The 10,584-nt window shown below is 47.9% G+C and overlaps 1 protein-coding gene across 7 annotated transcripts in view; it reads right to left on the reverse strand.

The window, feature by feature from the left end:
• BCL2L1 (BCL2 like 1) overlaps positions 1-10,584 on the reverse strand; it is a 72,434-nt gene that overhangs the window by 61,497 nt on the left and 353 nt on the right. For 2 of the 7 annotated variants that reach the window (XM_006154722.3, XM_006154721.3), the window contains exon 2: positions 8,700-9,375. In XM_006154722.3, the coding sequence (XP_006154784.1) occupies positions 8,700-9,263 (564 nt within the window). In that variant the 5' untranslated portion in view covers positions 9,264-9,375. Of the gene's footprint in view, positions 1-8,699; positions 9,394-9,461; positions 9,603-9,659; positions 10,560-10,584 lie in introns of those variants that run through there. The other 5 variants (XM_006154723.3, XM_006154720.3, XM_006154719.3 and 2 more) reach the window with 5 other exon arrangements.

Here is a 10,584-nt window from a genome sequence, read left to right on the forward strand (position 1 = left end):
GAGTCAGGCTCCTTGGAAGGGACACTGTGTTCCCAGCTCTGCCTGACTCCAGGGGAACAAAGGCACGTGTGTGTGGCTAGGGAGGAGGGGGGAATGTTTCCCTTTCAAGAGCGGAACAAAGGATCTGAAGCATAGTTGAGTGCGTTCCAATCCCCTCCCAGGCCAGCTCCCATTCCTCAGATGACTGTCCAACGAGGTTTTCAACCTTCTAGCTTCCTCCTAGAAGGTGGTTGGGGGAGTGGGGACAGGTCTTTTCATTCCACCGTCTGTCATCGATCTCCAAGAGGCAGGATTTATATGTGACAAACCTCTGGGATCTTTCTTAAGAATCCCCATTCTACGCAGGAGTGGAATAGGGGCCCTTGGGGGAACTTGAGTTTAATGGATGACACACAGCACTGCAAGTGACAGGTTTAATGCTCCTCTAGGGGGAGTCCATGACTGAAACTGCTACTGAGTGAAGGAGCCAAGGAGAGTACCCAGGCGTTCTGACTGACCTCCCACAGCCTAGGCAAGGGGTGTAGAGGGGAATGATCTGGAAGAACTAAACAGACAAGCATTTTCTAAATCTTAAGGGCTAGAGGGAGAAACCAGATAAAGGAGGAAGGAGGAGGGAGCAAAGAAAGTCATGGACAAGAGGAAAGGGAGGGATGTGTCCAAAAAAAAAGTGGTTTTGGGGTAGGGTGGGGGGCCCCTCTAGGGACATTACTTTCCAGTTTCCACACTCTTGCAGGCAGGAATTCGGCTGTAGGGTTGGGACAGGAAGCAGTCCATGGAAGTCATTGCAATGGCATTTCCTGAAGACCAAGAGAAAAACCTCTAGTTCCGAGAGGAGCTCTGGAGTCTGCCCAGAAAGCTCTGCAGCTTGGAGCTTGGAGCTCACTATAAGGCTCTAGTTTGACCTGGAAGTCCCATCAGGGATGAAACCAAGTAGAAGAAAGTCCCAAAGGTGGTTTCTTTCTACAGAAAAACTATTTGCAAAAATCAATACATAATGAAGGGAAAGTCAGATGATGTAACTGAAGGAGCCCCAGGAAAACAATGGTGGTAGCTTGCTGCTACACTGACAGACACTGTTTGGAAAGCCTTATGACAGGCATTAACTCACTGAACCTTCAGAACGGGGGCTATTATAGCCATTTACAAGTTAAAAGACTTGTCCAAGGTCGGTAGCCAAGTCTTGATTTGAAAGTTCAAACCCTGCCTCTTGACCTTGAGCAAGTCCTTCATCTTTCTCACCTGATTTCTCTCCTGTGAAATGGAGATGACTTCCTTCCTGCTCATCTTTCTGAGTAGCTGAAAGGGTTCAGAAGGCAAGGTGGATGTGAAAGTGCTTTGTATGCCATAATGTGTTACATAGATGCGGAGTATTATTCTCATGGGGTCAGTGGTAAACTATTCGACTTTGACACTGTTGTTAAGGTACTGCATTTGATGACAGAAAAAAGTCATCCTAAAACATAACTAATCTGAATATGCCAATGATGGAATCTAACACAAGGCCTAAGGCCAGTGAGAACCAGGATTTCTAGGCTGTCTACTTCAAAGCCGCCATCTTGCAGAATGGAAACCTGGAACCTGGGGTCAAGTGACTCAGCCTCCGTCAGACAGTGAGTCAGGAGTAGACTGAGAGCTGAACTGGCAGGACCAGCAGATGGTGTAATGGTTACATCACTGGATTTCCATGTAGTAGACCGTGGTTCAAGTCCTGGACCTGGCGGCTTAAAACTCACACCGGGTGCGTGTATGTGCATGCCCAAAATCCGGAGAGGAAAAAGGAGGAAAGGGATTGTGGTGTGGTTATCTAGGGGGTGATTTCTCACTTTCTGTTTGTCTGTCATTACAGCAAGGGTACTCATCTTATAGCAAAAATCTCTTAAAAAAGAGTTGAACTTGGATCCTCACTCCATGTACCACAGCACATGAACATGATAAAGCTCCATCCTGCTAGAATGTAACAGTGGATCACTACGGAGTCCAGAAAGAGGAGAATGGTTGCTCAAGTTTTTGAGAACGGGTCTCTGATGTGAGTTCTGAGGTGTAGATAATAAAAATTAGGACACCAACATGGTGCCAGGCTCTATGCATCTTGAGCATACCTCACTGGACCTTACCACCACCTTATGAGTCATTATTTGTCTCAAGGATTGGAAGGGTCAAAAGAGCTTGCCCAAGGTCACACAGCTAGATATGGATGCACTGGGACTTAACTCCAGAAAAGCTATAGTTATTCAGACAGGAATAAATAGAGTCAAATAAGACCATTCTTCAGGATACCACATTTAAGAGCTACTCTTGAATAACATCCAGCTTATTTAATCAATTCTAGGCTCTCCAAGTGATTGAAAATGTGCCTTCCAAAGTGGCTAGACTGTTCCATATACCATGTGCAAGGCTGGTCTTGTCTTTCAGTCCCCTTTCACCACTGCCACCTTGACTTCCAGGTCCAAGCCACCGTTCCTTCTCACCTGGCAGTTCTACTAGCCTCTTCACTGGACTCCCTATTGCACAGATCATATCATCTCTGCTCCAAGCCTTCTCTTGGCCTTTCTCTCTCTTCACAGCTGAATTCTTCTTTTCTTTTTAAAAGGATTATTTATTTATTTATTTAATTCCATTTGTTATTATTATTTTTAATTTGACCAGAGAGACAGAGAAAGGGAAAGTGAAAACACAAGCTGCCAGGTCCAGGACTCAAACCGTGGTCGGCAATGTGGGAATCCAGCACCTTTAACCACCACACCACCTGCCAGCCCCAACTACAGCCAAATTCTCATCCATAGCTATAATGCTCTGTGTGACCTGGCCCCCAGCTACCTCTCCCCTCACCCACCCCTCCCAATCATTCTTCCTCTTGTAGTTAATTCTCCAGCTACATCCACCAGAAGGCTCATGCTCAAAAATGCCAAGCACACTCCTTGCTGAGTCCATTCCTCTGCTTGAAACAACGCACTGGTATCCACATCATCTGCCACCTCATCTCTTCCAGGTATATGCTCAAACATTATCTTTAGGAATACCTTTGTTGAAGCTCAGGATATGCCACTCCAAAATATGAGTATAGGAGATGAGAATATGCCACCCCTCAGAAATAAACTTCTTTGGCATATTTTGTGTTGGTTATTCTCCAGACACAGGAGAAACTGAAAAGCTGTCCTTTTGTAAAAGATATTTACATCTATAAAGGAAAACTATCTGTATCAGGAAGAGGGCTGAACTGGACAACTTTTATTACCTGAAAGACTTTATCTGCATAACAAGACCTTTATTCACCATACAATTCCTCCCATCACCATTCCATAACTTGCATTTCCACCACTCCCTAGAAGCTTCAACACCTTAGTCTTTTCTGTAGCTATACAGGATACTAGATGAATTGCCATAATATGACCCATCTCATATTTTGTGAGACTGTGCCTCCACACTTACCTATATAACTAAAATGGATGTAATTTTTTTTCTGTTTATCTGTCTCGTGTCAATATTTTAAAAATAATTATTTACTTAATTTTATTTATTATTATTTTTTTCTAATTTGCTATAGGGCATGTATGTTCACCAGAGAGAAATAAAGTGAGAGAGCAAGCTACCAGGTCTGGGACTTGAACCATAGTCTACCATGTGGAAGTCCAGCGCCTCACTATCACACCAGCTACTGGCCCCTGTCTCACGTCAATTTAATTCATAGCCCAGCCAAAGAACTTAGAAAGGTGGAAGGATGCCACTTTTTGTTTCCCCACACCTTTGATCACTCAAATCACAGCTCCACCCTCCCTTGCTAGGCATATCCTACACCCCAATCTATTTTATTTTCTTTGTGACATTTAGTCATCACCTGACATATATGTAATTATGTATTTATTGTCTGTCTCTCCCCACTAGAATGTGAGCTTCCTGAAGACAGAAACATAGTTTTGTTTACTTCTGTACTCCCAGTACCTAGGACAGCCTGGTGCATAAAAGGAGCTCAATAAACATTGTTTGAACCAATGAATGAATGACTAGGTAAAGGGTTACTCCCCAATTGTTATTCTGGTTTTTGATAGAGGTCTATTTCTTCAGAAATTTATTGTTACCTCTTTCTGTGCTTAAGACTTCTGCTCAGTGCTTAGGAAATAAGTATAGACAAGATGTGGATTCTACCCTAAAAGAAGCTCCTGAACTGGGACTAGAATAAATCAGAAATGTCTTCTCTGCCCTAATTTAAACTTGACCACTGTTAATTTTCATTTATCCAAGTTTTTGGAGAGGTTTTTGCTACAGGGCGCGTGCGCTCGCCAGACAGACAGAGAGAGACAGAAAGAGAGAGATATAGAGACAGAAAGTGAGAAATCAACCCCCAGGGGGTATGATCACGCCGCAATCCCTTCTCTATTCTCCTCTTGGGATCTTGGGCATGCACGCACACACGCCCGGCGGGAGTTTTAAGCCACCGGGTCCGGGACGCAAACCGCGGTTGACTACGTGGGAGTCCCGCGACATAGCCATTACACTAACTGCTGGTTCCCATCATTTATCCAAGTTTTGCTGCGTACAATACCACTCAAAAATGCTCAAGTCAGATATTCTTCCATCGGATATTAGAAGTTGGTGATCATATTCTCCTATGTCTTTTCTTCCCTACGCCAAACAAGAAGACCCAGTGGGATCGTCTTAACTCAGGTCTGCCAACTGGGAATGGAGAAAGACAGACTGACTGCCGGCTGGGAGGGACAGAAGAGAAGAGGATCCAGACCTAACTGACTCCTTCAAAGAAAAGATAGGGAGTTCTTAGGGAGGACTCTAGAATTAGGTTGGGTGGGGAGGAAGGGCCCTTCCTTAATTAAGGTAGAAGAAGATTATATTTCTGTAGAAGAGCAACTTATGGGGAATTACCCTAAATTTATCCATGCTAAGCCCAGACAAAACCATGACTGCTGAAAGAAAGCCCTGTGAGGGAAGGCTGAGGGTGCTGGAATAAGCAGGGAGTCAGCCTAGAGGAGGATGTTCAGGACAGAGAGCTGCTGAGGGAAGGAACAACTAACAACTGACTTATGTGGTGGTGCCTGCCCACATTAAAGTCAAGGAAACTCTTCAAGTTCCACTGGGGCCTCCTGAAAAATTACCTGGGTGATTTTCAACAAGAGCTACAGGGTTCCATGAGGCTACTGGGGAAATTATTCCTCGGAAGTTCGAAAAACCCTGTGATGGTGATGGTGTTTTAAGAGCAGTCTAAAATGTATACCCAGCAGAAGTGGGTGCTACAAGGGGGAGCCCCAAGACACTTCTTTGGGACCTGTATAAGATTACTAAAAATTTCCATGGTTGGGGTTTCTAATGGGGTTTCCCCCGCAAAAAAAACACAGAATCACCAACATCTCCAAAAGATACTAAGGTACTTCAATTAAGCATACATCCATATTAAAGAAGACAGAAATAGGCAAAAGACCTACACCCTGTTCGTTGCTCTCAGCAATGTTTCTACCAGGCTACAGGCTTTCTTTCTCCTGGGACATATATCCCAAAGTGGCTTGACCCACCTGGGCCCTCACCCACATTCCCATTGGAAAGTACCAAGAAACACTTCCATCCCTTGGAGAAGGTCACATATACAACATTCCAGGTGGGTAATTCAGGGACTGACTTTCCTAAGGAACTACCTCCAGAGGGCAAAGTCCAAATCCCTGAGGGAAGAAGCCAATTTAAGGAAAGAAGCGTTTCCACCCTTCAATTAAGGTAGGGCAAGGGCTTTAGTTCTAGATCCTTTACCAGAGTTAAGCTATGGGAGCTGGCTGTCATTACTTCCTTTTACAGGGAGATGAGACAGACATACAAAAGACAAACAGGTTCACCATTTTGCCAGGAGACTCCAGGCAGGGCGTAATGAGGCTATTGAGTCTGAAATTCCAGTCTTGGAGTGTCATCCCACAACTAAGTACAGATACCTAGGACAAGCTGCCTTATCCCTAAACCCAAATAGCAGGGCCTAAGAGGGTTTTTAACAATAATAGAGATAACAAAAAGCCCACACTGACTGAGCAGAACCCTGATACCCACTGACATTTAGCATGTCTTAGTTTCACAAATGCCAGAATTGGAGTCTACCTGCATGCCCTTGGGAACCTGCTGCTGCGTAAACTGGTAATAAGTTCATCTACCTTGGAAGGCTATCTTGTGGAATATATGAAATAGCATGTCATTTCCATTAGGGAAGGTACCATATAAGGCTTATGGCCAGCACCCAGCATACTGCCTGCCTCTTAGACACTCAATAAATATCGGTTGCATAAGTGAAAGATCTAACAATGCACAGAAGAGGTACTCGATAAAGGCTACTTTCCTTCCCCTTTCCTGCAGGGATAAGCATACTCCTGGATGGTATTACATTGAAGACCTCTCAACTGCAGCCTTCAGGAAGGCTGTGAGATGTCACTGCAGTAGCTAGACTCTGCAGCTCAGAACAGGATGGTACCTGAGAGGAAAGTGGGTGGGTACCTTCCACCTAGCACTGAGTTGAGTGTTCTTTACCTCAGGGGGAGAATGCATGGCCAGATATGGTTCTGACATAACTGGCTCTTCTACACATATCCCCTCTGTTCACCAAGAGGAAGTGACATGTGGTATGTCGTCCAACGAGCTCTGGTAATTCTTGAGCAGAGAGATGGAAGATAGAATTTCAATCCAACGGAGAGCTAATGAGCTTGCTCAGAGCTGCTGTGTCTAAGGCCTTTTTCACTGCAACGCTGGGCAGCTGGCAATTCTCTGGTTGGGGTAGCCCTCTACAGAGGTTGGCTGGCAGACCAGGCACCTCTCCCAGACTGCCTTTTGTTTATTGCTGGCAACAACCCACCTGATATTAGGACCACAGACCACAGACAATAGTCAGGCAAAGTGGGCAAAGAGCCCAACTCCCTACTTGGAGATGCCTCAGAGGGTGTGTCTGAAGCCCTGGAATCCTGTCCCTCCTGTAATCAGCTGAACAAATATTTGCCCCAAAAGAATCAAAGCAGAAGGGAATAGGAGAGGTCATCGCACAAACTAACAGGAACTATTTAATCATTTATCCCCCCAGGGAGTTCATTTACAGAATGGCTTTCAAGTCTGGTCAGCCCCGGCTCAGGAAGGCCCCCCTCCTTAACCTCCCTCAGCCTGCCCCAGTCATCTAACCTCTACTGACTTGACCCCCTTGCCTTGTTCAAGAGCTGACAGAGAAGAGGTGATGAAGTTGCAAGAAATAGGAAATGAGAGAGGGGGTGGGGTTCCGAGGCAAATCCAGGAGGTCTCTTGCTCAGTGAAAAAGTGAAGTGCCTGCCACGCCCTAGGCCCAGCCTATGGACAATTGCATTCTTGACATTCCCGAGTCCATGGTGCACAGCCCCTTCCACCTCAGCTCCCTCAATAGATGACTTATTTTCCACAGCCTGTTGACTTTCTGCATATTCTGAGGGGACAGAACACCTCTCATAAGCTCTGAACCTCCCCTAGGCAGAGAGATAAGCAGGGAAATAGGGCTGAGTTCACAGAAGCAGAGTAAAAACTGTCTACAGTGACCAGTGGTAAAGAAGCTCTCAGCACTATCTCATCCTGACTCAGTGACAGAATTATCCCTACTAGTGTTAGTCACTACACTCACAATATTCCCAGGATCTGCAATATTCTACAAAGCAAGAAGGGCTTAGCTGAAGAAACTAAGGCTCAAGAAGGTAAACCAGATTGTCCTGTCCAAGGTCACCCAGTTAGTTAAGAGACAGGCTTAGGCCTCATACCTGTGACCAAAGACTGTCATCACATCTCAATGTCCCGCAGTGCCCCACTGACTGGGTTCTTGCTTTGCCATCCAACAGTGCTCAGTGAAGAGGACTCAGGGCCTTGGCCAGAAAGGAACAGGTAGAGCAGCTGGAGCTTCCCAACCGACCCCAGTCAGTGAGGTACAAAGTCCTGGGGCTTCATGTGTGACACAGCAAAGGCTCCACGAACAGGCCAAACATGCAAAAAGTTACACACTTTGGGGGAAATGAACTTAGGGGGTGCAGCATACACATGACCAGCACAGCCTATATTGCTCAAGATCAGATAGTTCTCAACCATCCAAGCCAGCAGAAATGCCTTCCTGCCTGGCCATGCCCTGGTCAAGGAGGACAGAAGAGTACCAAATATGCAAATTCTGAAACAAAGAGAACCTGACTTGGGAGAGGGAAGCCCAGGATAGAACTGACACCTCTGGGGGAGACAGGATGGTCTGTGGCTCATAGACACTTGTCATCTTCTCCAGACATTATACTCACTGCCCACCCCTTTACATGGTGAGCCATTCTGTCAGGGTGAGGGGAACCCTGGACTAACTTTCCACTCTCACAGATTTTGGGCTGAATGAATGCGCAGGTTATGTTTGTTTGTTTGTTTTTCTTTGCTGACAAATTGGAAACCAAATATGGAAATGTTTGTTTGTTTTTCTTTGCTGACAAATTGGAACCCAAATATTGAAATAGTGGGGTTTGCGGGTGACCAGAATGAAAGATGCCTGGTTTCCCAAGAACTGGGTCATCTGTATCTCCCAACAGTTAACATCTTGCGGTGAAATGAGGCCAGTCAGGTCTTCTGAACAATCAACCACTCCAAGGATCACTTAATACAACAGAAAGAGGGACAGGGGAAGGGTGGTTGAGGCTCTCTCTGCCCAGAGACCGAAGACAAGGGACACACAGGGGCGTGGTTCTTACCCAGCCGCCGTTCTCCTGGATCCAAGGCTCTAGGTGGTCATTCAGGTAAGTGGCCATCCAAGTTGCGATCCGACTCACCAATACCTGCATCTCCTTGTCTACGCTTTCCACGCACAGGGCCCCGCCGAAGGAGAAAAAGGCCACAATGCGACCCCAGTTTACCCCATCCCGGAAGAGTTCGTTCACTACCTGTTCAAAGCTCTGATATGCTGTCCCTAGGGTGATGTGGAGCTGGGATGTCAGGTCACTGAATGCCCGCCGGTACCGCAGTTCAAACTCGTCGCCGGCTTCCCTCAGTGCTTGCTTCACTGCTGCCATGGGGATCACCTCCCGAGCATCCAAGCTGCTGCTGTGGCCAGTGGCTCCATTCACCGCAGGACTGTCCGCCAGATGCCAGGATGGGTTGCCATTGATGGCACTGGGGGTCTCCAGCTCTGATTCAGCCCCTTCTGAGGCCTCAGTCCTGTTTTCTTCCACATCACTAAACTGACTCCAGCTGTATCCTTTCTGGGAAAGCTTGTAGGAGAGAAAGTCAACCACCAGCTCCCGATTGCTCTGAGACATCTTTATAACAGGGATGGGCTCAACCAGTCCATTGTCCAAAACACCTGCTCACTCACTGAGTCTGGGCTCTGCTTAGTGATTCTCTTCTAAGATCCAAAGCCAAGATAAGGTTCTGAAGGGAGAGAAAGAGCTTCAGGAAAAAAAATAATTAATATGCATGCCATTTACCCTTTAACATCCCATTCCCCTTCCAGGTACCAGAACTGGTTTCTTTGTGGCTCTTATGAAGGTTTGGGTCTAGGTTCCAAAAGATTCCAAATGAAGTCAAATTGAAAGCACCAGTGGCCTCTCAGTCATCCCACGGGCCTCTTTTACCCCAGTCATCCCCTTTTCTCCGAAATGCCTTCCTCGGAAACTCGCCCCCATGGGTAGTCTCCCCGCCCCCGCACCACCTACATTCAAATCCGTCTCAGGCGACAGCAGGCAGGTGCAGCCCCCGGAAGATCTTTTGTATCATAGGCCGGGAGAGGAGGTGGCGGCCGGGATGCCTGCAACTCAGCCGGCCTCGCGGCGGCTGGCAAAATAAGCAGCTCCAGCCGGAGGGATCATGCGACCCGGCAGGCTGGGAGCCCAGAAGGCGACACAGGAATTGCGAAGCTCAGGAACCAGCCCCCTCGCTTGCTTCCTCCTACATCAACCGGATCGAGGGCGGCCGCTCCGCAGCCGCGGCCTCCTGCCACCGGGGAGCCCAGCCCCCTCGCTCTTGCACGCCCCTTGGCTCTCCGCCTCCTACTGGGAGCCAGGAGAACTCTCCCGGAGGTGGCTGGTATGGGTTTAGTTTAGTACGTTTTTTTTTTTTTTTTTTTTTACTATTTAAGTACCAGCCCAGGGTGAGGCTTCCAAAACCCAGAAGGGACTTCTCAAAGGGGCTCAAGATTTCGATGAGGGACTCTGGGAGCGGGGAACTGCCGCGGATCTGCGATATGACTTCGGAAAGGCCGCCCCCGGGCCTTTCCCGGAGGCTGAAGGCCGGAGACCCCCCACAAACGCCGCTGATTTTCTTTGAATTCCCCAAAGGCCCTGGACGTGGCGGTGGGGGGCGGCCGGGTTCTCCATTCCCCACCCGGACACAATGGCCGCCGGCGCCCTGCACAAAGACGGGGTGAGGGTGAGGCGCTGAGCCTCCTCTCGGTTAGGAAGAGGGGTCGAGGCCTGCTCGAGACTCCCCACAGCTAAGACCACGTTTTCCTGAGGCCTGGCCCAAGGCGCCTTCCTGGCGCCCCCGGGAGGGCTCGGGGGCTGGGGGCAGCACCTCTCCGGAGGCCGGGGTGGGTGGGCTGCCGCCTCGCGGCTCCTCCGCCTCCACCACGCCGGGACCCGG

Source organism: Tupaia chinensis, unplaced genomic scaffold, assembly GCF_000334495.1.
Source record: "Tupaia chinensis unplaced genomic scaffold, TupChi_1.0 Scaffold000418_1, whole genome shotgun sequence".
Lineage (NCBI taxonomy): Eukaryota > Metazoa > Chordata > Mammalia > Scandentia > Tupaiidae > Tupaia > Tupaia belangeri.